At 40.5% G+C, this 26,411-nt stretch overlaps 1 protein-coding gene across 2 annotated transcripts in view; it reads left to right on the top strand.

Moving 5' to 3' along the window:
- LPP (LIM domain containing preferred translocation partner in lipoma) overlaps positions 1-26,411 on the top strand; it is a 601,611-nt gene that overhangs the window by 571,923 nt on the left and 3,277 nt on the right. For both annotated transcript variants that reach the window (XM_087818248.1, XM_016200064.2), the window contains 2 exons: positions 20,023-20,201; positions 25,762-25,882. In XM_087818248.1, coding sequence (XP_087674374.1) covers positions 20,023-20,201; positions 25,762-25,882 — 300 coding nt within the window. The remainder of the gene's footprint in view (positions 1-20,022; positions 20,202-25,761; positions 25,883-26,411) is intronic.

The following is a 26,411-nucleotide window of genomic DNA, read 5'->3' as shown; positions in this document are numbered from 1 at the left end:
ACAGAGTTGCTTTAAACTCTGAAACAGGCTGACAGTCTGGTATATAAATAGGGAAACGGTTTTGTTTGTGCTTTTAATAGAGTCTTATCTAAATATCTAAATGCTTTCTGCAAGTGTCAGTTGTTACTCTAGGTTATATTTCCAGGCCCACAGCTCCCTTATGAGGTCAACAGGATAAGTAATGTTAATTCTCTAGTGAGAGTCCCCAAGGCTCCAACAAACATTTTACACATCACTTCTAGGACTAGCAATAAATGTGGCAATTATTGCCAAGAATGAGCCAACACATCTTCTAAGAGGGTTATTTATTTGAGTAAACAGCAAAGAAAGTTCCCTCATTACTTTTTCCAGCCAATTCCCACTTACCACCCTTAGAGGCAACTCCTTTCTGACTTCTGTCACCCTAAATTATTTCTGTCTTTTCTTTTAATTCAGATAAACTGAATCATGCAATATTTGTTTTTGTATCTGGCTTCTTTCATTCAATATGCAGGTTTCTGAGATCCATCCGTTCACCATGCCGTTGTATCAGCAATCTGTTCCTTTCTCTTGTGGAGAAGTATACCAGCGCATGAACACACCCCCAAACAGTTTATCCGTTCTCCTCTTTTTTTCATTTGATCATGAATTTAGACAAATGGAAAACATTTGTTTTGAATCTTTGTGTCAAATCCCTCTTCTGTTCAGTCCCAAGGGCATCAGGTATTTGTCACTAGGGGCCCGGACATCAACCTAAAGTATTAGATGTATACCTTTGCTTATTGTAGTTGCCATTTACTCTTCTGTCATTCCCATGAATGTCAGGTGGGTGTGGGAGGAGCACTGGCCTGAGATCCAAGAGTACTGGGTTCCAAGATCAGCTCTGCCCCCACTCAGCAGTGTAACTGGCCACTTCATCACCAGGCCTCAATTTCTCCATCAGTAAAATGGTCTGGATGAACTAGATAATCCCTCAGGTCTTTCACTGCAGACATCCTAGAGTCCTTTGAAAATCCCTCCTCTGGCCTCTGGACACCTCATCCTTCTCAGAAAATCCTGGAATTTCACTCTTTTGCATCTCTGTGTATCCAAAGCTTAAGATTATTCAAAAAAATATATCTGATTCTTCCTTTCCCAAGCCCCACACTTCTCTTTTGTAGACTTGGAGCATCGAGAAGAAATTATATCCAGTGAACTTGCTATAAGAAAGATTTCCCTAAAAAGTATTGTGTCTTAAATTTTCACCTATTTGTCAAATTCTTAGAATACTGTTAATCATACTTTATTGTACTTTTTATCACACTTCAAAACTACATTATGGGTTTGTTCTTTCTGTCTCCCTCCCATGTTTAATCATTGTCTCTAGTGGTAGCTTCTAACCTATTGACTTGAGTTCTTTCCTCCTGATCTGTCGTAGTACTTGTGTGATCTGAGTTTAAGCACCAGATAGTCAAGTGCTGACCTACCTATAATTCAGCTAGTCTGGGCTAATGTTATTCATTTGATAATGTCTATTTTACCTTAGCACTCAACTCATTACTACCTCCTTTCCTTCTCTTCACAATTCTTAGAAGAAAAGTCCTTTGAAATATGATCCCTCTCCTATGAGAATGTTTTCTATGAATTTTTTATTTTAAAGGCAAGCTTTGCTTCACTTTAAAAAATAGTATCTGTCCCTAGCATGAAATAAACTAGAGGGAGTCTACCAGTGAAGGAGGATATTTTTCCAACTTCTTTTAAGTCAATGTAAAATTATTTTGGATACCAGGGCAGTTTAGAAAATTACATCTCTAAGCAAAAATAGATCTGGGAATAGATCTATCATTTTTATTTTATCATTCATCTTATTGGATATATTCTTTACAGCACAGTGGGTAGGAAAGAACAAGAACTTGGAGAATCGGAAAGGCTAATTTTTTAAAATTTATCTTTAGTTTTAATCTTGACCCAGCTACGTCCCAATGGAACAACTCTGGAAAATCACTTGCCCTGTTTTAGTGTTTTTCTCTGTAAATGGGGATAATGTCTGTTTTTCAAGGTTGTTTTAAGGATCACATGACATATAAGGAATGAACCCAATAAAGGTGATAATGCAGTCACTTTGGAGATGTCATTTCCGTTAAGTTTCCTATAACATCAAAGTTCATACTGTAACTTTGATACTTCTAAAATGAAGTGTAAAACTCATTTTCACACTCACCTCTTCTGAGACCTTTCACTATTGCCTTATATCTTACCAAATTGTGATTAGATCCAGAAAATCATATTTGAAAGGCCTGGCACATGCTGTTTTCCAGTGACGGACCCAGAAGGGCATCATCAGAATGTTTATTAAATGTCCGCTGTCTGTGCTGCTTTGCAGAGATAAGACCTCTGTGTAGGGAAATGTGCCTCCTATTCTGCAGTTGAGACTCAGCCCCAGAATCTGTAAATCATCCCCACAACTAGAAAGTATAAGAGAAGATGGTAAAAAGCTTAAGAGAGATTAAAATTCAATCAGTGGGTTTGAAGGAGGATTAGTGAGCTACCGAAGAAGTCCATACCATAAAGTGCATTTTCACTTCTAAGAGACATGGATTATCTAGAATTTTGCACTGGTCCTTTCTTCAAGTAACTGTTTGGAGTGTCTGTGATTTGTTCTTCTTGATCGAACATAAAGAGAAGCACATCTAACCAGGTCTCACAGCCAACCTCCTTCATAAATTTCCTCTGGTGGATGTGCCGTGTACCCTCGACACGGAGAACACTGTTCGCGGTGGTGGCAGGCTCTGGAACTCAGAGCACTGACGTGGGAACTGGGAGTTCTTACACCTGTTGTTCTGGCCAAAGACTGACCCTGATATTTCAGCAAGTTGATTCACTCACAAGGTGAAGAGATCTGTGGTGAGTGGAGAGCTCATCTGAAATAGGTGCTGCCTGACTACAAAGCATTTATTATGATTGTTTACCACAGATAAGGAAAATGGTTATAACCGTTGCTGAAACTTCCAAGCTGTTCCCTTTGTCTTCTAAACACAGTGTTAGTCTGTGAGTTCTAGTCTCAGCCATACTCGATGAGCACTCCCATTGTCAACCTCAACAGAATCCACTTAAAGGCTCTTTTACATTTGTGCTTTTATGTAATCGTTCATTAGTCATGGAACACTTACTGCACACCTACCATTCTGTACCAGACACTGCTAGCATGCAGAACACAATGTAAAAACGCCACAAGAGCATACCTGCAAAGATTGAATAGGTGGAGAAAGAGGTAGCAGCCAATTCTACCTACGAGGGACTAACTCAGGGACTAACTCAAGAAGGGGTCAGAGGGCACATATGACGAGTCTGAGGGGTCAGTCAGAGATAAAGTGGGAAGAGTAATAAAAGAGAGGTGCCAAGGGGGAAAAGTGTAGGGTATGTTCAGGAAACTGCAATCAATCTGATTTGACTGGAGTATAGTGTACAGAAGAGGAATGGCTAAGTTCAGTAGAATCAAAATTATAGAAGTTCTTAAAATGTTGCCAAGGAGTTTGTATTTCTCTTATTGGCATAGGGGGTTGCTTTTTATGGTTTCTAGGCAAGAAAGAGATACAATGCTGACTGTGCTCTAGAAATATGCTCTGACAGGGTAGCATAGGTCATAAACTAACGTTAGGAAAAAGTCCCACATTGGCTGCTCTCAGACCAGATACCTGTGGATGTATTTTGGTTTATATTCAGAAGATTTTTTTAAAATTTAAACTGGCTGAAAATTTCTAAAATTTCAGAGAACTCATATAAACATCTAGATTTTCAGCTTTGGCTAAAAAGTAGAGTTCACAATTTCTGCCTGACAACAATCAGCTAGAAATGAGAAGTACCTTTCACTGGGGTTGGGGCATGTGCTCTACCGCCAGAAATGAAGAAATCTTGAACTAGGCTGGAAACCGGGCATGGAGGACGGGGCAAGGATATTCTTGCTGACTGTTTAGACATGTAAAGAATGAGAGAGCTGGGGAAGTCAGAGAAGACTCTGGGGTTATTATTTTGCATGATAAGTGATTCCCACACAGTCAGAAACACAGGAGGAAGAGAAGGCTTTGAAAAGATGTCAGTGTGTTCAGTGTGGCTTTTTGCAGTTCAAGGCTTTGGAAAATATTGATAAGACTGCTGAAAATATACTTGTAGGCCAGTAGCCTAGTTGGTTAGAAAGTACTGTGCTAAACGGTGAAAGCTCATCATTATGACCCAGGCAGTTATATACTTTTTTTTCATTTTCTGTCTCATATACTTTATCTTGAACTCTAACAAGTTATCAGGCAACTATCTGTTCTTGGAACCAAGAAAATGGGGACGCATGAAATGAGTGACATTTTACAGTGGAAACTGCAGAAACAGTCCTTAGTTCAGTCTGTGTGAAATAAGTGGATCATGTTAAAATGTGGGTTTTAAGTGAGTTATAGTCATTAGGTGGAATTTCGTAGGGGGAAACGTTAATACAAAACAGGAAGCGGGACCAGAACTAAGGTAAGTGCCAAACTGGCCAGGGCGAAGCTGCAGCTTTCACAGCTGTCTGATGAATCTAACGTGTTATTATGTCGTAGGCAGGTGGATATGGTTAGATGGCACAGGGGGAAACAGGGAGGCTAACAGCCAGTGAGGAGATTGCCGTGACAACCTAAGTGAGAGACGATGCAATAATATGGCAGAGACAGAGAATAATGGATGGAATGAAAATATTTCGTGGGCAAAATCTACAGGACTTGATGCCTGATGGGATATAGGAAAAGGAAGGTTGATGCTGAATCTGATGTCAGACATCTTTCAACAGAAGCAAGACTGTAGCTCTTGAAATTTATTTGACCCGAACTTACTGGTTTGAGATAAAGGATGGGAGGAATTGTAATATGTAAAATCCAGCCACTATTGTTATGAAAATTCTCAATTATCTGGAACAGTGACCCAAATCTAACAAGATAAAATCTAAGAGAGACAAAAGTGAAATTCTTTTCCTAGCTTTAAAAATTAACTATACAAGGCCCTGGCTGGTGTGCCAGTGTGGCTCAATTGGTTGGGGTGTCATCCTGTACACCAGAAAGTAACAGGTTTGATTCCTGGTCAGGGCACATACCTTAGGTTGTAGGTTCAATCCCCAGTTGGGGTGCATGCAAGAGACAACCGATCAATGTGTCTCTCTCACATCAATGTTCCTCCCTCTCTTTCTCTCTCTCTCCCCCTCCCTCCCTCTCTTTCCTCCCTTCCTCTCTCTAAAATCAATTATTTTTTTAAATTAATTATACAGGTACATATGAGGGTCAATTAATATGACAGTTTTTCATGTTATAAAAATAAAAAATACTTGTAGGAGAGAAAAGTTGACCCCAAAATCAATAATAATATATAGGGCCACAGAAAAATAAATGCACTCTTTGGTTGCATGCATATAAAGAGGAGTGTGTAGAACAGGGGAAGCAGTAGTTCCTAAAACAGCGTGTTCATTTCTGGACCCCACACATTGAAGGGAGCCTGGCAAAGTTAAACTTTTTCAGAGAAAAGTGATCAGGAGTAAGATTACAGGAAATCATGTCCCGTAAGAAGTGGTTGAAGGAATTCAGGAGTTTATCCCAATAAAAAGAAGACGGGGGCAATAGTTTCAATACTCTTTAGGGCTGTTTCATTAAAAAAAGGCAACAAACTTGTCCTTAGAGGACAGAAGTAAGGTTAATAAGGCAGAAGGTATTTAAATCAATATAATAAAGACTGTTCTACAATTAGACCTCTCAGTAAAATACACCCCATCCAAGAGAGTCTGCTCTGACCGGACATGATGCAAGCAGCTCCAGGGGCTGCTCAGACACTGATGACTGACTGGGGTGCTGTAGGGGGAACTTAGGAATAAAGTTGACTGGATCAGAAGAGCCCTAAAGTGATCCTCACTCTGATGCTACTCCATGGTTCTACACAAAATTCTAGCTTCTTAATTTCTTTGACTGTACAGTTAAATAGACCATTTGTCTTTATTACTCCATGCCCACACTAAAAGAAAGCTATTGTCTTTTCACATGTGGAGATGTTAAGAATAATACTGGATTCTTTTGAAAAAAAGGGATTCTTACGTATACTCCCTATCAATCGATTCTTCTGCTATCGCTGGGAATAAGCAATAGCTTGCAGAATTTGAAAACTATATCATCCCCTGTATGGAGGTGGGAGATCTATTTTGCAGTCATGTAGTTTGGATATTATTGTCGTTCAGAATACCAGAGCAGAATAAACCTAACTAGCTTCATGAAGCTAGAATGCAGTAATTTTATGTGGCTATACCCAAAAGTTAATATTAATTCATTCAAGCATTTATTCCAAAAAAAAATCTCTTCCATATTTAATTCACCCACTTCCATACTAAAGAAAATTTAATTCCTTGTCTTTGAAGATATCAAATATGAAATCTGTGCCTATGTTCCATTTACTATGCTACATGCCTAACTTAGTGGTTGAAAATATCATCACTTATTCCTCTTACAATTTGGTGGATCAGGAACTTGATAGCATCTAACTTAGCAATTCTAACTTAGGGTCTCTTGTAAGAGTTCTGAGCTGAAGCTTCCCAAAGGCTTCTTTGCGTGCATGTGTGGCACCTGGACTGGGAACACTTGAACAGCTGTTCTGGAACAAATGACGTTCTTCAAGCATCTTCCTCTATCTGCATGTAGTCTCTCTATCATAGCAGCTTCAGGGCCACCCAACTTCTAACATAGCAACTCAAGGCTTCAAAGGTCTGTGTCTCCAGAAAACCATACCACATTGTATGAGTAGCAGCATCAGGAATTATATAATATCACCTCTACTGCATTTATTGGCCAGGCAGTTACAGGTGTCCTCCCAGGCCCTCACCATTCCCTGGTGGACCATCACAATCACATTAGAAGAAGAGTATGTAGGATGGGATATGCAATGATGCCATCATCTTTGGAAAATGCACTTTGTCATAGCATTTCCCATAGTACACAGCACACAGGCTCCCTGCTGTAATGAAGGTGTGGACAGTGCCGTGAAAGAACAGAAGATTAGGGAAATTATTAATAAAGGAAGTCACATTCACATGCCCTGGGCCCTAAAAAAGTTGAGCCATCTAACTTGTTTAGGAAAATTTTCAAGGCAGAAGCAACAGTAGAAGAAAAGGCCTGCAAGAACAAGCGTGAAGTATTCAATAGATTGGGTTGGCAGGAGTGAAGACTGTGTTGGGGGAATGATGGGATAGGTGACTGGAAAGGGGGAGTAAGGCGGTACCCTGAAGAGCCTTGAGTGGTGAGTTGAAGAGTCTGGCATTGGGGAGCCGTCACTGGCTTCCGAGCACAGGCCTGCAGAAGAACGCTCCTCTGAAATAATCTTTTCCATCTCCGTCCTTCCCTGCCTTTGATAGTAAACATATCATCTCCGTGAAAGTTTGCTTCCTAGCTTAAACTGAATGCAGACTCTAAACTATCAAATCACTTTAGATTTTTTCCTTTTTACCCACCACAAACAACGCTAGGATGGCATGCATTTGAACAAACCGAAAGTGATTTCGCTCTTCTAATTTTCAGAGCTTTTGGCTGGATGCAGAGTGAGAAATTCATACCTTTTTCAAGCAGTGTGGGTTCTTTTTTCCCAAATCCTCTCATCCATCTGGTTCTCTGGAGGTCTTGGAATCCAGGGAAGTGTTAGTTCACTGTGCTGAAATCCAAAAAAGACTGCTAAACTGTGACAGAAAATTTGCATTCCAGAGATGCTGAAAGAGTTAGTCTAACCACCTTTTGCAGCGGCAAAGAGAAAACATCTGGATTTTCTGTCCGCTTTGCCTTTCAGCGGCTACAGGATGAAAAACCCTGTCCTCACTGTCTGTACCTCTCAAACCTCCTTAATGTAAACCACTTTGGGCACGGTGGAGGTGGTGAGAGGAACCAAAACATGGAATTATTTTATTTCCAGTGTCAGAAAATATTTCACAGCCAAGATACAGTATAAGGAGAGCAAATCACTTCTCCAACTTCCCTTTGTGCTCTTCAGAAAGTTATGGTCTCAAGAATGGGTTCCAGAGCCAGGTGTTTGTACACAGCAGTGCTGTGCTCAGAGGGAAAAACCACAGTGGCAGCATGTTGGCCTGTCTTTGCGGCCCTTCTAAGCTTTGGTGCTGTCCTTTGTCTTCTGGCAGAAGTATAATTAGAAGGGCTTGTTTTCAACAGAAGCCAGGTCATTGCCAAATCTCTTCAACTGATCTGTAGAGAATCGGAGTTAGCTCAAGGCCCTCTGGCTGTTCTCTTTGCCACTCCCAGGAGTTAGAGGCTTAAAGTTTTCCTTTCTTTTGAAAGAGGATTGAGTTTGGTTCAAACAAGCTTTTCTGTCACCCCCAGGAGTACAAGGAAAGACCTTCCATGACCCTAGCTGTTTGGCTCAGACCACTTGTGGCTTGCTATAATTTAGGAAATAATTGCAATTCATAAAGCCAGGTAGAAATAAACATCTTGCCAGAGCTTGAGTTTCAGGCAACTCTGAAGGGAACTGACATGTGAGCAAAATGGTACTGGGAACGTTTCTAGTCTCTGCTTGCAGATCTTGATTCTAATGGATGACTCACAGTGGATTTAATTGTAATCTGAAATGCACAGGCAGGCAGTCATTGCTGTGTATACACATAGCTGAAATCATTGCTTAAACCCCAGGGTTAGATTTTGCCCCTGGATGAAGAGCATTGTCCTGTCTATGCTGTGTGATTAACTTCAGGTTATTTATATCCTTGGCAAAATTTGCAGCACTGCCCTGGCTGGTGTGGCTCAGTTGGTTGGAGCATCATCCTGTACACCGAAGGGTTGTGGGTTAGATTCCTGGTCAGGGCACATACCTAGGTTGAGGGTTCGATCCCAGGTCAGGGTATATATGATGTTTCTCTCTCTTCCTCCCCCCCCCCCCAAAAAAAATCTAAAATCTATAAGCATGTCCTTGGGTAAGGATTTTTTTAAAAATTGTGGTGCTAAAATTTTTGACAAATACACTCTTGCTGAGATAGAATTGAAGAACCCAAGAGTTGGAAGGGAACTTTGCTAGGTAGTTGAATGTCATTTACATTTTTCATTCAACAAATGCTTGTTAAGTGCTTGTTATGTGTCAAGCACTGTTCCAGAGGCTATGGATGCAGTAGTGTCTCAGACTGGTAAGGAGATAAGCACTTTATTGCATGTCCACAGCTGAGTGCATAAGGTTATATCAGATAGTGATATGGACTATGAAGAAAATAAATGAGTAATGAGAGAGAGTCTGGCTCAGAAGGGCCTGCTTAAATAGGTGGTGACAGAAGGCCATCTGAGGATGGCGATGAAATTTAGGATATGTGTATGGGAGTAGGTGCTATTGGATGACTTTTTGGATTACTCATTCCCAGTCATTCATTCATTTACTTAATAAAATCTTTATTGAGTTCTTTCTATGTTCCAGACATTCTTGAGCGAACTCTGGGGGTGAACTAGTGAACAAGACAAAGAGCCCCGCACTATTGAAACTTCTGTCCTCAAGTCAATCACAGAGCTTCAAGGGACCAAGAAGTCTATTAACTTAAGTCTTTTATTGTATAGGCAAAGGAATTTAAGCCCAGGGAAGCAACAGCTTCACTCAGGCATCATTGCCAGTGGCTTGTCTTCACAAGAAAAGAGAATGAACCTTCGCTTAAGGTTGTTTCTCCTTGTCACTATACCATGCAGTGTCTCCATAAACATCTATGTCAACAATTCTAGTTTAAAACAGTGCTGGAGTTAGCATTGTGACCCCAGCGTAAGCCTTTTTTCCCCACTGTACACTCTAAATTGAAGATGACATGATTGAGCATTGTCACAATGGTGCCTCACAGGCGTGGGCATCAAGGGTTTGGTTGGGTCTTGATTATAGTTAAGTCAAGAACATGTACCCTTCCAAGCCCAGTCGGGGTGGTTCAGTAGTTGAGTGTCAACCTTTCAACAGGAGATCACGGTTCAATTCCCTGTCAGGGCACATGTCTGGTTTGTAGACTCGATCCCCAGTAGGGAGCGTGCAGGAGGCAACCCATCAATGTTTCTATCTCTCTATCCCTCTCCCTTCTCCTCTCTCTAAAATCAATAAAAATATTTTTTTTAAAAGAAAAGAAAAGAAAATATACCCTGCCAAGTATTTCTGCAACAAACTATATGTTCCATGAGACTTCTCTGTACACACTCTAAATGAACGAATGTGACTACTCTATCACTTATTAGGTGTGCCAACAATGTAAACCAAAGAAAAATATAACAAGAAAAAGTATCTGTAGAAAACAAAACAAAAAAAAAAAAAAAGAAAGAAAAAAAGACACGAATTTTCCCAAACTCACTATGCATAGGCTTGTGTTTGTCTATGTAGGCATCTCATATTGTCTGTTTCTCTCCAATAACAAGAGTATAGGAAAGTGGGCTCAGCTGATTAGTCAGAGACTCAAGAACCATGAATTAATGTTAGTCCTTACATGAAACAGTAAATTTTCCCAGAGTAAGGACTTTATAATAATATCTTTAATCTATTTATATTCTCAAAGAGTGCATTTTATATTTATCTTATTTAATTTTCCCAATTCTGGGGAGTAGACAAGGCAGAATAATTAGCATCCCATTCTATAGATGAAAAAATTGACACCCAAATTATGAAATTCCACTTACTCTGGAAAGTGACCCTCAGTAAAGTGGCCTGTCTCTTAATAACCTCTTTTTACAAGTTGCTAGTAGCAGGGATTACAAAAGCTGGACCTACGATATCATACCAAGAAACTGAAAATAGCATTAGGTCCTCTGAATTATAGGCCAGAGGGCCTCCATATTTATCAGTTTGCAACAGTCTTGTTTTGATAGTAACAAAAACCCAAGTAATGTAATATCCTGAACCTAATGATTTTTCACTGATAGTATAAATATTTATGTTAATAACCAATCAACATTGGTTGTCATATTCTTATTACTAACAACAGCCAAAATATCAAAGAGGTGTTTTGGTCTTCAAAAAAGGATCTCGAGTGGGGTATAGAAATAAGCATTATATAGAAACCAGAGTGTCTCAGTACTAAAACTCCGCTGTTACACTAGTTTATAGCATGAGGCAATCAACTTCCCTGAATGCGGTTTCCCAGTATTATTGGTGAGAGAGTTGACAAGATGATTCTAATATTTTTTTCAAGCTCAAGTAAACTATGCACTTGTGAAAGATTATGGCCCAGCAGTTTGCTGAAAATCAATGGTTGCATTTGTGTAATTACCATTATATGAAACTGGATAGGAAGATATAGGAGAAACATTAATTAGAGGACAGTGTCAAGTAGAAGAATGTACCTATGTCTTCTAAGTCCACAGACAAGTTGTCTTTGGACTTAGAAGACATAGGTTTCAATCCTGACCATGTTTATAGTCATGTGGCATATAAGAATCTACCATGGCGATAAAAATTCTACCATTCTACTTACTATAACATTGTTGTGGAGATTATATGAGCTCTCGTTTGTAAACTTTAAAGACTATACCAGAGCAAGCTGTCAAAATTTTTTGAGAGTATAAAATAATGTAAATTACTTTTATGAAGAGCTAAAAAAGTTATGGGTTTGAGGTATAATAATGTTTACATAGAAGTAAGAACAGCTTTTTCACAAAATTACCAGGGAAACAGGAGGAAATCTCTTAGGAACTCATTAGCCCATTTTATGTTATGACATTACTCAGTTGTCCCAGAATATCATAACAGGATTCCTTAAATAATCTACTCTAAAAAAAACCCAAAAAGTAGAGATGTAAAATATAGAATAATACATGGTAAATGAAAAAAATAGAAAAAAATAGAAAAGTAGTGCTTAAATACGGTATTTCAATTCAATGATCAAAATGACAAGTTAATTAAATATGTTCTAGCCCCCTTAGATTCTGTAAGAAGAATTACCCAAAACTAACATTTATTGTACATCCAGACACTGGGTATTTGTTTTCATATATGTGATCTTGTTTAGTAGATGAGGAAACTAAAGGCCAGAGAAGTCAAAGAAATCCTACACTTTCAGACCCAGGTCTCAAATCTGTCACTAATTTTCTTACCACGTATGCTAGACTCTGCTCTGGTTCCTGACTTAAGTCCCAACAGATCATACCTAGAAGATGTTGTAAAGCCAAATCTGTGATCTGACTTGGGTTAATAGGAAAGGAATTTTATTCTTCTTTTTCCTCTCACAATAGTCTCAGTGGAGTGCTGTGAGCTTTGTAATTTTGCTCCTGGCATGAAGGTTTAACACACTCATCAAGTCCCAGCCCCTCATCCCCATCATATTTCTCTCGGGGTTAGGAGACATTCAAGACAGGTGTTTTAGAAGAATTGGCATACCCCAAGGGCTTCACTTATTAAGGTAAAAGAGCATCTCTCTGGGCCTTGAGGTATAGACAAACTAAATGTTCTTTAATGTTTTCTCTTTTTTAATTTACTAAAGCTCAGCTCATAATGCCAACCCAGGTTCTTTAGAATAAACAACAGGGCGTTATTTACTTAGTGAAGAATGTGATTTGCAGCTCATGGCAAAATGAAATAAAATGACCTGATTGTCCTGGTCTCTTTGGCTTTTTTGTTGGCTTTTTTCCTTGTGGTTTTAGGACATATTTCTTAATTTTAATTTCAGTTTATTTAGTCCAAATATAAACAAAATCTGGTAAGATTTTTTTTTCTAAATTCCATCTTAATAGTCATACACATGTTTTTGTTTGTGTTAGCTTGACACACAGTTGCTTATCTCTGGCCATTGAGTGCCCCTTCACCAAGGCTGCCCAATATACTAATTTTGTTAAAATAGTCTTCCTGTGAAATGAATTTTATTTCAATGTAGGTGTTTCTGGGACTTGGATAATGAAGACTCTTCTAACATTAATTTCAAAGAGTGTTATGATGTGTTTTTTTCAAGAGCCAATTCAAATCCCTCCTAGAATAGGTTCCCAGAATCATATGCCACCACCACTTTGCGTGCTCCTCACCATTCATAAGCAATTACTCTCTCCCCTGTGTTCCCATCACACATTGCTCATGCCTCTCGAACAGCAATTTGTTGTGCCCTTTGCCTCTGATCAGCTATTTATAGTAGTGTCTGCTTCTCCCACTATACTGGGAACCTCGGAGGGCAGGGATGGTGTCTTTGTCCTTTCTGCCTCTGTACCTGCCAAGATGTTGAACACTTTGTTCCACTCCTTAGGCTTTCTGTAATGCTAAATATAGTGGGGAGGCAGCTCTGCTCAGCAGAAAGCCTGTGAAAAGTTTATTTAAAGGAGACTTAATCAAAAGCTGAGGCTATATGGGTATTGGATGCAAAGAGATGAGCTCAAAAACATTAGTAGAAATGAGCAAAAAACAAGTTGAAGGTTTTTTTTTTTACTGAATTTTTAGTTATGTGTTTTATAACTGTCATTTTTTTGTGTGGGTCATGATATCAAAAAATAAATTTTAAGGGTTTGATGCCACGTAATAAATTGACTCAAAAATTTTCCTATCTTAAAAAAATCAGAATTTTCACCTGTAGGTAGGAATTTTTATTCTGATTAGGGCATGATAGTCATAGGGATGGATGACACTAGGATTGCCATTATTATTTTTAGCCTGTTTGGAAACACATATTCAGGTATAGATTAAGATTTAGATATAGGTGAAGGACATTTGGAAAGTACAAGAAAACTTCTTTTTAAAAAAATCTTCATTCGTGGATATTTTTTTATTGATTTTTATAGAGAGAGGGAGGGAGAGAGAGAGAGATTGGTTGCCTCTTAGGTTGCCCCACAACCTAGGTATGTGCCCTGACTGGGGATCTAACCTGCAACCTAACCTTTTGGTGTACAGGATGACACTCTACCCAACTGAGCCACCCTGCCGGGGTGGAAAGTGCAAGAAAATTAAATAAGAAATGTGTGACTCACTGAGAAGCAGAGCTCTTGGGAGGTTTTGTACCATAGCTCATTGGGAGAACTATCAAGGTAAAATGATGTTTTCATCTACAAAGAAAACCCAAAAGTACTGCCATCACTGGGGAAGCCTTCCTGATGACCAGAGTGAGGAATAAATTTGTATTCCAAAATTAAGTTAGGTGATATAATGATTTGAGTTTACATAATGGCGCTGGCAATTCAGTGGAGGTTTACTGAGTCATAGCCTTGCTGTCTTTATTGTACTTCACTGCTGTTCTGTTGGGAACACACACATTGGAGCTGCGCTTCACAACCCTTTTAACATCATGATTCATGTAGAAGGTGATCGCATTTGTTCAGCACACTGGAGTAAGTGAATGGGGCTTCTCCTGGCCCAAGGTGACTACCCAGGGGCTATGGAAACCTCTGGCCTCTTCAACTCTCCCAGGTGTGGCGCACCTGGAACCCACTAGAGTCACACTCTTCCTTAGCCTGTCAGTTGAGAGGCCAGATCTGGATTAGGGAATTGTTTTTGCATGGTTGAATAGAGTAATTTTACTTTATGTAAAGTACTTATCCAGAGTTTATTAATTCATTGTCAAACCCACATGTGTGGAGCATCAATTTTATGCAAGGATACTGTCAGATGCTGGGGACCCAACAATGAGTTTTCTAGCTAATCCTGTGAAGACCAATGAAATTGACAGTAGACAAACTGTCTTGAGATCTGGACACGTTTCCTCCCTTTATTTATATGCATGTAACTTGCAGGTAGTCAATCTGAATGCCTTATATTTGCAATATGGACTACATCTACTGAAATATCAATTCTGTATAGCCTGATATAGCAGAGGGATTTTCCACTGTGTGGAGAATTAGGAGACTGACCTATATTCTAACTCCCGCTCTGTCAATAGCTCTTTTCCCTCTCTGTCCCTTCATCTCTTGATCTGATGGTTTGTATCATATGGATCCCCCACAAGCTCCATCTTTTCACACTCTTCATCCAGAAGTCATTTGGGCTCTTCTGGGTGTGTTTTCTTCATAAATTATTTCCCTGAACAAAGGATTATAGAAAAGAGAGGCAAGTGAGGGAAGTTGAAAATTCCTGGACTAAAATAATCGCTAAAGACTTTTAAAGGTTTAGTATTTTCTAACTCTGCTTTTTTTTCTTTTTTTCTTTTTATTCTTGTCCCAACAAAACCAAAACTGTATCTAGAATGTGAGATGTCACCCATATCTTTCCAAGTGTCTTTCCTGTTTCAATATTGCTTTCCTAACTTTAAAAAAAAAAAAAGAAGATTGAATATAAGGTTACATTTTAATTTTATGAAATGAAAAATTTAACATTTCTAAATGGCAACATTTTATAGTTTTCTGAATCTTCAAATACTTATGTCTCTTTATATAAAATGCCTAACATTGAACACATGTATACCTATGCAATACATAAGTTACAGAAATGTAATTTTCTTTATAATCTAACTGGTAGCTAATGCTTATGATACCTGTATGCTTCATTTATATTCAGATGATTCTTCCAGCTCTTCTGCCTGTGAATTAGAGAAGTTATTTATACAATATCCAAGGATAGAAGAGATACAACCAGATTGTATCTCTAAAAACAGTTGTTTTGGGGAGTTTTATGTACAAGATTTTTTGTGTGATTCCATTTTTATTTTTACTTAACTTTTTTTGTTTTTAATCACAGTTGTATTGCCATCATGTCAGAAAAGTTTATAAACTGCCTTGTAGCAGCTAATTTCTTGTTTGACCTTTTTTCTGCTACTCTATAACAGCTTTTCCTTTTAACTATACTTTCATTGAAGTGGCTGCCCAAAACAATTTATAAAAATGCTTTCAAAATCTTCAAACAATGCTTAGATTTAAAAAAAGAAGAAGAAGAATAAAATTTAGACTCTCAATTCAGGGTAAACTATAAGGTATTCCGTGCCTACTGTGTGCATGGACTATGCAGGCCCTGGACGGGGATGGTTGCTGTTGCGGATGCTGTAATACTGTCCAGATCCCTCTTCAGGGAGGCTCTCATTCCTCCAGCTGTTGGGACTGTTGTCAGTTGATGGTTCATAGCTGAGTCTTTCTCTGGTGATTACCCTCAACTGAAGGGAACTCTTCTTCACCCCAAATCACTCCTCCCTCTTGCCAGCAGTCTGTATCCATTGACTGGTAGATATAGTGATGTAAGGGTCCTATCCCCTAGTTTCAAGGAAGAACAACTCTGCAGGGCCATTCCAGCTCCAGACTATTCCATGAACCATCAGGAGCCTTTGTTGTAACTGCATCATCGTTCAGCTCCTCTACTCAGGAACTTCCTGCACTCTGCCACAGGCGTTGATCTCAAAGACACTCTTCAGGAACTTCCCATGTGCAAATCTATGTTTGAGAATGTTTCCTAGGAAACTCAGCCTATAACTGTGGCTCCATGGGGGAGAAAGGTGTGGGCTTAGTTTGGCCATGGAAGTTGACAGAAACCATTAAATCAAGTCCATTATATTCAGTTTCATAGAAGCATTGCACAGTCTATGAGGGTGGAATAAGTGACTTATTTTGCTTGGAGTGTAGCATAGGGAGAATTAGGGAAGGTTTTGCAGAAGAGGTAACATTTGAGCCTAACTTTGAAGAATGGGTAGGTAGTCTATAGGCAAAAAAAAAAAAGGGTGATGCGAAGTACTCTGGGCTTGTGGAAGAAGGTGGCTTATGAAAGATGTAGCAGAACGCTCAGTGACAGTTGGAAGGTGGGGTCCATAGGCGAGCAGGAGAGGCTGATCCAGAGCCAGCTCATGAAGCACTCTGCTGCATTTGAAGGTTCCTAGGCTGGAATAGGCTCTTCCTTCCTACCTCCCCTGTCGATCAGTCACAGCACCCCTACCTCACATACAAGTGTGATTTGAGTGGGTAGACTTAGAGACATCCTTGAAGACTTTCTTTTGTTTTATATTCTTTAAAAATCATTTTTATTTTAACCTACTTTGGAAAATATGAAAACTGCATCTTTTCATTTGGTTTTAAAATAACTTTCTACAAGAAGACACAAAGGTCATCTATGTGCTTGAAATTATACTAACAGCAATTTCTGGAATTCCAAGTGAAAGACAGTGAAGGTGGCACAGTCCAGGATTCTATCACATGAACCCTCCCTTCAAATCTCAGATGAGGGGTTATCCATTGTTTCTAATATGTATCTGTTAATGCAAACATTAGCCTTTTCCTATTGTTAACACTGAGGTATCACAGAGTAATAAAATTAGAGTTAGAGTTAATCATTGTTTTACAGACAAGAAAACTGGGGTCTAGAGAGAAGAAATTATTTACCCAAGGTCGTACACTGCATGTTGACAAAGCCAGAAGGGTAACTCATAGCTTTTGTCTAACAACTGTCCCTCTCTATGGCTACATAAGGAATTCATCAGATCCCTCTCTGAATTACTGGGAGTCAAGAAACTGTGATACCAGTTCCACCTCTGTCCCTATTGAACTCCATGACCCAGGCCCAGCTGCATCAGTGCTCCAGGTCTGTTTTCGTACCTGTGAAATCAGAGGCCTGGGCTAGAAGGGTGCTCAGTGTCCTGCTCTCTGACACTGTAAGGGTCTATCCTTTCTCTGATAGAAGATATGTCTGAGAGCCCTCGTGGACCAATTGAAGACTGAGAGGAGAAGAGTACAGTAGAGGGAGCTGGCTAGACAAGCGTAATCCGTCCTTTTCCACCGTTTGCTAGCATAAGGTGGCAGTCAGCTGCATTCTTGGAATCTTTGTTTTCTGATTTGTAAGCATTTCACAATAGTCTCACTTTGGGCATATTTTACAGTTTTGCCTTTGTAGAAGAAATGTTCAGATTACCTGTCCTTTATACAGCGCTTCCATAGCCCATGAAGAATTTCCCTAGAACCTGACTCAACCTTATATGTTGCTGATTGATGGTTTTAAGTAAATGGGCTGAAGCTTGCAGCCAAGCCTCAGTGCAAACAAAAACATTTTCTGGTCAAGCATTTTCTGGTTTGTTCAACTCCATTTCAGCCTACCTTAAAAAAAAAAAAGTTAAAACCCACAGAGGAACAAAACACAAGTCCTGGGAAGATGGTTTCCAGCCACATTAGCTCAGATGACCAGAGAAGAAAAGTAGCAGGGCCTTCATTGTCCAGACCATCCTTGTCTCCAGACTCTCATCTTATGTTTTTCTGCTATTTAATTTCACCACTTTAAAATGGGGGGAGGGGCATGTGGGTTAATAGTTTTCATGAGTTTAGGCTGTGACCAGAGGCATACTAAGCAATTTCAAAACCCCCAGCAACCACAGTTTTGAAGAGAGGATGGTGATGGATTTACCAATTCATCATGGGATAGATTCCTGAGTCAGAGTCATGCCAGCAGTGTGCTGCGAGGTGGGATGTCAACAATATTCCTTCATTCATTTTTTTAGTACACATTCATCCTAGTCTTATTTTATTTCAAGTAGTATACTAGGTGTAGTATGGGACAGAAAAATATATTCTAAAGACATAGCCCCAGCCCTAAAAGAAATTGCAGTCTATTGAGGAAATAGACATGTACAAATGTTAATACAGTGAACACCGTAAGTTAGCAAGCTTGGGAAGGGGAGAGAAGAAGCAGTTTATTCCAAATGAGGACATCAAGGAAAGCTCACTGGGCCATACTTTGAAAGGTCAAAATGGCAAATTGTAATTAATTGCAGGCATGCGCCAATGCACAGGAGTATGGAAGTTTCTCATAGGGTTGAACGTGTGTGAGCCATCTGAGACATTAGGGGGCCAGCCTAGGAAGGGAGGCTGAATGTCACATATGGAACTAGTTCTTTTTACATTGTGGAGCCATGTAAATTTTTTGTTAACAGGAAAATTATTTGGTCTTATCTGTGGTTTGGAAAGGAAACTGTAAGTCACTTTGGAGATAGCCAAGTCTTACAGAAGAAGAGACATGCAAATAGGGAAGCCTGTCAGAGACCAGTGCCGTAGTTGAGACATCAACACACTTGTTTTCCACCCTTAGGCACTTCTTACCTAATGACCATTTAAAAGTTCTCATAGTAAGAGGGCAATTACTCCTTAATTTCCACATCCCTTCCAGTTCTGTATCTTTCTAATCAGATCCCCATCCCGGTTTATTCTAGATTGTAAGCTCAGTGAGTCAGCCCAGACATCTCAGTTGAGATATAACATGTTACCTGTGAGACATGGTTGGCTGGTAGGAGAGCATGAGTCTAGAGATGGATGAAAAGCTCACAGAAAATTTTATTAGTCTTTCTGTCAATAAACAGTATCCTCTTTAAGGGAAATACGTATTTTTAAAGCTCAGCATATCGTTGAAGCTCAGCCAGATAAATTAACTTTCTTAACTAACTTCTCAAGACTGGAACGCCTCTAGGTTCAACATTTACTTTGAGAATTTACAATGCTAAACTTGGAGGTGGTGTTTGAATCAAGGCTTAAAGTTTACGTTACCAGAAGCCTCACTGGTTGTGCTGAGCTGTGGTTGGGGTCTGCAGTGAGCATGCTCTCAGAGTCTCAGTTATCAGACAGACCACTCTCCAAAATGTTAGGGTCCTTGGTGACCCCACTAGGTCTTTGATGATGAGTCATATTTTAGAAGTGATAGCGAAGCTTTTTTCCAGTGGAGAACCTGGGTTGGATAGTTCAGGGGTCAACAGTACAGCATGGGCTAAATCTAGCTCACCACCTGCTTTCGAACTTAAAGTTTTATTAAAAAACCCCATGCCCGTTTACTTGCATACTATCTATGGCTGCCTCTGCGCTACATTGGCAAATCGTGCTGTTGCATAAAGCCAGAGATATTTACTCTACGGGCCTTTACAGAAACGTTCGCCATCACCCTGGCCCTAGTGGAGAGGAGCAAGGGTAAGAGTCAGAAGACGTGTTTGAAATTTGCCATTTGCCACCTATTACCTGGGTGGCCTGAGAAAAACCACTTGATGCGTCCGATTGCGTTTCCTTCCCTGGATAATGAGGATTATAAAAATGCTGAGTGTGATGGGCCCCTGAGGCAGCGTGCTCTGTGAGGGGGCTTGTCAGGCTGTGAGTTACTGCGGAAGGGGGCGCTCTAGGCCCGGCCTGTCGCTGAGATGTTTCTTCTTCTCTCCAGAACACCCTGGAGCAGTGCAGCGTGTGCTCCAAGCCCATCATGGAGCGGATCCTCCGCGCCACCGGGAAGGCCTACCACCCTCACTGCTTCACCTGTGTGATGTGCCGCCGCAGCCTGGATGGGATCCCGTTCACCGTGGACGCCGGTGGCCTCATCCACTGCATCGAGGATTTCCACAAGTAGGCAGCCCGCTCTCGCACCCCAGCCTGCCCGTCCCGGAGTCTCTCCTCACTGCCTGGCACCTGGGCCACAAAATCTTCTCTCTCAGAGCTATGGGATGGCAGGGTTTGATGGGACCTTAAAAAGAATTTGCCTGTTCCCCTGATCCAGTGCAGGAATCGGTATCAGGTGGTCCAGGAGGTCTTGCCAGCCTGGCCTCCGCTTCACCGCTTCTCTGGGGCTTGTTCCTGGCATCTTTGTGTGGCTCTAATTGCGAGAAAGTTCACTCATACAGGGTATTTGTATTGGAGAGAGGCAGGATCCTGGGTTAGCCGTCCCTGGCTCAACGTGAACGAGATGTGTGACTTTGAACAAATTGCTCAATTTCTCTGAGCTCTTTGGTTTGGTCATTAGACCAGACCCTGTCTTAATGCTCTCCTTCTGTAGCAGCCCAGGATTCTCTCTAGAGCCCAGTGTCCTCTCTCCATCTGCCACACTACAGATAGGAAGTTCTGGGTGGCAGACACAGAACGGTTCAGCCTTTACTAACTCAAGCCTCTCATTCAGAGGCCGCTTAACACTATTGTCAACACATCTGTGCCCTCCCCTCACCTCTTCTCCCACCCAGGTCTTCTCTTTCCCAGGATATTTTCTGATAAAATCAATGAATGCGGTGGTGTGCAGTCTTTTGAAGAGATTAAGAAAGTAGAGCCTCAAGTAGACCACTTACTCATGGGCCTGGAAAAATATGTCCCCACTTCCTCAATTCTTTCATTGAAGGTCCCTCTTTCCTCTATTATAGCTGGGGTTTTCATGAAAAGTGTATGGTTTGGGGTTTTGCTTATTTTTATATGACCACTTTGTTAGTTGGTTAATTGGTTGGTCACATTTGTTAACTTATTTTTAGGAGCTGTATGAAAGCTCAGATGTGACTTGTAGACAGTAGACACAGAGGTTTTCTAGACTGTGTTTGCTGGGCAGTGGCTTTCCAGACAGTCTGAGGCTGAGAGAGAGATGAAGGTTATACGGCTCAGCAGTTCCAGTATCTGTTCTGGGGCCTCCAGATGTGCAGTCTTGTGGGTTAATTTTCACTGCTCTGTTGATTGTCAACAACCAGGAGGTACTTGCCACAAGCAATTTGGGGGACCTGAGACTCATAGTTTAAAAATGAATTTCCTGACCACTTTCCAAGTTGCAAAGAAAGTGAAAACCTCACCAAAAGACATGAGGCTGAATGAATTAATAAACCCCAGAGGCAGAAATTTTCCCCCTGAATTAGACATGGAAGGGCTCACTTTGAAAGGGCAGTCACAGCATAAATTGTACTTCAATGTTATTGATATTTTTAGCTCCTAATTACACATGAAAAAAGAAAACCTGCATCTATTTAAGGGAGCTGAAAAAATACCAATGGGGGTATGTTTCTGTCACTGCTTCTCTCCTTTCTTAGACTTACCCTAATCCAGGAAAGACTGGTAGATATAATCAGAGCACACAGGTTTCTGTTGCTGAAAAAGAATGATATATTACACCCTCGATTAAAACAGGAAATCAACTCTGACCAATGTAAGTTTATATCTATGCATTTATCTTTCATTTCTGGAAGTGGGGAGCATAATTAGAGACTTATGACTGGTGACATAAGTGTGTAAGTCTGAACACCCCAGGAAAGCAGACTTGAGCAACTAAAAAGAAAAATAATCTCAAGCCCCCAACTGTCTCCCCTCCACCAATATTCAGTGATGTTTGAAAACACAAATTATTTTTTTAAAATAATGTTGTCTGTATGATTAGCAAGTATTTAAGGAGGAAAGTTTTTTGTGTATTTTCCCCCATTTCTCCAAGAAAAATATGAGAAAATTTTACAGAACTCTTGTTTCTGAGCCTTGAAAGTACTAACACAAGGCAGCTAAAAAGTCCAACCCAGAGTGGGCACTACAAGGCTGAGAGGGAAGTTTTAGGGGAGTACAGCCTCCTTCTGCAAACAGTGTTTTGGGGACTTGTTCTTGGTCATTCTGAATAGGTCTCCCCTTGTGCGCTTTTAGGAAATGTATTTTAATTCATCTCAACATCGTCTACAAAGAGGTTTCTGTGTGCTCATGGCTGTACTAAGTGCTAAAGGAGAGAGATACAAGGAGAGAAACTGCAGAGGTTGAAATTGCACAAATGCATAGGGAAAAGCCTCTGTCAGCAAGGAGCTTGTCAGAGGAGGGTGCAGAATATCTGTGATATGGGGCAGGAAGGGCTCACAACCAGGAGATAGGCTCAGGCAGAGGCTTGAGCCGGAGTCAGAAGAGATTCCCTGGCCCTGGGCTCTGAGCAGGTTCTGGAAGCAGAATTTCAAGTGTTTTAAGTGAGAAACAAAGAGATTCCTGGCAAAAGGGACAACCCAGGCAATGAGTAAGGACATGGGGTTAAGAAAGGCTCTGTACATTTAAGGAAGATTTGCTTGGCTATTACTAGAGCAGTCTGGGAGAGAGAGTTACCATGAGACACAGGAGACCCATGCGAAAAGCATTTATCTCGCCTGCTTCCAGTCCTGTCTTTTAAACCAGTGCTTCCCAGACGTCAGTGTGCTTACAGGTCACTTAGGGATCTTACTGAACTGCAGATTATAATTGAGTAGGTCTAGGGTGGGCCCTAAGGCTCTGCATTTCTGACAAGCACTCAGGTGGTCTTGGATTCCACTTTGGGTAATAAGCTTCTGAAATACTATTTTTGAGGCCTTGTTAATGGGTCATCCCATACATAACCACCCTCAGTCAAGGTTGGCTCAAGTCCTCCAGCCTCTTAGGTAGGAACTCTTTCCCATATATGAGTCATTTCAGAGAACTGTTCAAATTCAGTCCCAGACTGTATCTCACCTCAACACACACTCAAGCACACGCACACGCACACATACACACACTTTCCCATTTCACCTACATGGCCATCTTTCAAAGCCCAAGTCAATGGCCATCTACCTAAGAAACTTTATCTGATCTCAATCCCTCCCTATCCTCATGTTTCAATTTACATTCCCTTCTGGCTATAGATAGCACTCAATATAGTCTGAATAGTAATAAAAAATACACATGCACGCACATACACACACACAAAATCTTACAGTAGCCACCTTAAATGATTTTTGCAATATAGTAGGATATGTATATATAAATAGAACAAATGCAGAACTAGATAGAACTCCCTCACCAGCCTGATTGCGGGTGTCCTAGTTCATGTCTGTGTTCCCAGTGCCACCACAGTAAGCCCAGGGAAGCAGGCTTATTAACTGACCCTTTCATTGTGTTGAGCCTTTCTTCCACTATCTGTGCTTTCTTATCATGCATATTACACTGAGGCATTTACTTGTTTTGTCAGCATCAATTTGTTGATTGCCAGAAATGTGCCAGGACACAAGATGATTAAGACCATCCCTCCCTAGCCTTGGCTCTCATGGCTGTAAAGTAGAAATGATGAAAGTAGCTCCTCATAACACTGCTGTCGGTAGAAAATAAGGTCAAGTGCTTAACAGGGCTTGGCACATAATAAGCACTCAATAAATGGTAGCTATTTTAGCCATCAAAAGTGTTATCAAAGTGTTTTTATTATGATTATTGTCTGCTTAGTGAGCTGGACCTTGAAATCGACCACCTGGGATTCTAAACAATCCTTGAAACTCTGGCCAAGGAACACTAGGGACTGCAGAAACCACTTCCCATCTCTTTACTTTATTCTCATCATGGAAATGAGGCCAGTTGGTAGGAAGCAGTCATTACTCAGCAAGAATACAGTTTATGCCTTTCCAAGGAGGAAGGTCCTTGAGATGGAACATAACAACCCAAGTAACATTTTTTTATAGAGAAATATGGCAGATACTTCATTTCATTAGCGATAGCTGGAATTTCTGCTCCCTGCACCAGTCACAGCGGTTGTCTTTGGGAGCTCAGAGATGGAACAAGTCTTGTCTTATGGAAAGTCACAGTTTAGTGATCTCCAGAGATATGCAAATAATTCGTACTATAATAAGTATATGCAATGAAATATCCTGAGGAGTAAATAATCCTACTTGGGGAAACCGAGTGAGGCTCATGGATACAGTGATAGGCAAGACATATTTCTGACCTCACAGAATTCACAGTCACAATGGGTTCTGGGAAAGGAAATTTTGCAGTTGATTCTAGAAGCCTGCTCATTTCACTACTGGTGACCCAGATTAAAAAATAATCAGATAGTCCAAAGCAATATTTTTATACCATTGAGAATGAACTTCTTGCATAAAATACCAATTATAACAACTCTGATTACTCCCGCAGTTGTACCATGGTCCTTTTAATTTTTCTTTCATAGCAATCAATTGATCTGCTGCTTAATTCATATTTATTTAGACTGCAGCCATACAGATGCCTTTTGGGTGCTGCCAGGAAAATTAATATGTACATAGAGAATACGATATACGTAAAAATGCTTTGATAACCATAAAGTGCTCTACAAAGTATTAGATTACTATCATTATCTCTTTTTAAGTCTCACCACAAATAAGTAAATTTTAATATCATCAGTCTTAAAACCATTACCATGAGTAAATGGAGTTGCACAGTCTTTTTCTCTTTTTGAATCTTTTCCCTTCTTGTCTCTGCCCATTTCAAATCATCTCTCACCTCATACCTTCACAAGTGCCACCCCTACTCCCCAGAAGGTACAGATGGCTATATGGTCTATATTTGCATCTTATTAATCTGTTATGAGAAAAAAATGTTAGGGCTACTGGTTATAGTAAGGGATATTAAGCAATTAAGAAATATTAAAATTCTTCACCAACAGTTAACCTCAAAATCATACGTATATGTGTATGTAGGTATAAGTATATATGTGTCCCTATACACTTACCCTTCGGAGCTGCTAAAATCCTTTAAAGAATAAAGAACTTGACACCTTTTTAACTTTCTTTTTTTCAAACAAAAGTTTAACACAAACAAAATGTACAAGTGCAGACTTGGCCTTAGTAAGTTTGATGTAAAGAGTATTTAAACTCACTAACCTCTGCTATTTTGAAAAATAGTTATTTGAGGTTTAATTCCTAGAATTCAAGACACATTTCAAAGAAAGAGGCTCTAATAAGTGGGAATGAGGCAAAGTTCCCAAGCTCAGAACAGCCAGGTCAGCCCTGGGGAACACATACAAAACTCTAGAAGCAAATAGCAGAGACAAGTAGGGACCTCCAGGACTTATGTTCTCCCCTCTGGTGATCCTCCCCAGGCCCAGGGTTTGTGCTTGGAATCTATCACCAGTGAATTCCATGTCACACAGCTCCCAGGTGTTCTCATGCACAAGCAGTTCACCCTCTCACCTCCCTCACCTCACCCAGGATCATAATATCTATGATCTACAAGGACCTCTCCTGTCACCGAGTGTAACTCCCTTATGTCAGAGTTGAGGAAGCCTACCTAGAGAAGGAAAATGACTCGCTCAAGGTCACAGAATAGTAGATCGGATGTCCTCTCGGCTTTCACCTTTTACTCTTTTATTTAATCTTCGCGTCTCACTTCTTTGCCATTGCCTATGCTCAGTATCTAACCCGACCTGTCTCTTCGTTTTCAGGAAATTTGCCCCCCGGTGTTCTGTGTGCAAGGAGCCTATCATGCCCGCCCCGGGCCAGGAGGAGACCGTCCGGATTGTGGCTCTGGACCGCGATTTCCATGTTCACTGCTACCGGTGTGAGGTCTGTGGTCTGCACTCCTAACCCTGCACGGCAAGCATTGAAAGGCCCATTAGAGCCAGCTTTTCATAAACACGGCAACTGTTAAATCTGGGAGAGCCCTGAGTGCGTGTGTTCACAGGACTGGGCTTTAGATCTGACATGGGCATTTCAGGCTAGTGATGTTGGATAAGTCACTTATCCAACTATGTGACTACAATGCAAAATTGCATATTAAAGGACACTGTGAGTCATAAAGTGCTAAGTTAGTGGGGAAAGTCCTGCTGTTATTACTATACTGAATCTTTTGCTTCATCTCTGAGACTCCTGTGGGGCAGAGATGCCTTTGTCCCCCACTGAGAAGGACAGGCATTTATTCCTTTCACGGGGGTTGGCACTTCACATTCAAAGTCATGGAGATTTGTTAGGTTTGCCACCGCAGACTGGGCACTTCACGCAGGAGGCCCGGTGACTGCTAGGGCTACAGGAAACATGCACAAGATGCCATGGGCATATATATACAACAGCTGTAATCCAGGCTGGAGGTGACGAG

Source organism: Miniopterus natalensis, chromosome 6, assembly GCF_054644295.1.
Source record: "Miniopterus natalensis isolate mMinNat1 chromosome 6, mMinNat1.hap1, whole genome shotgun sequence".
In the NCBI taxonomy this organism is placed as follows: Eukaryota; Metazoa; Chordata; class Mammalia; order Chiroptera; family Miniopteridae; genus Miniopterus; species Miniopterus natalensis.
Note: the sequence above shows the minus strand (reverse complement) of the source record. Positions and strands in the feature narration are given on the sequence as shown.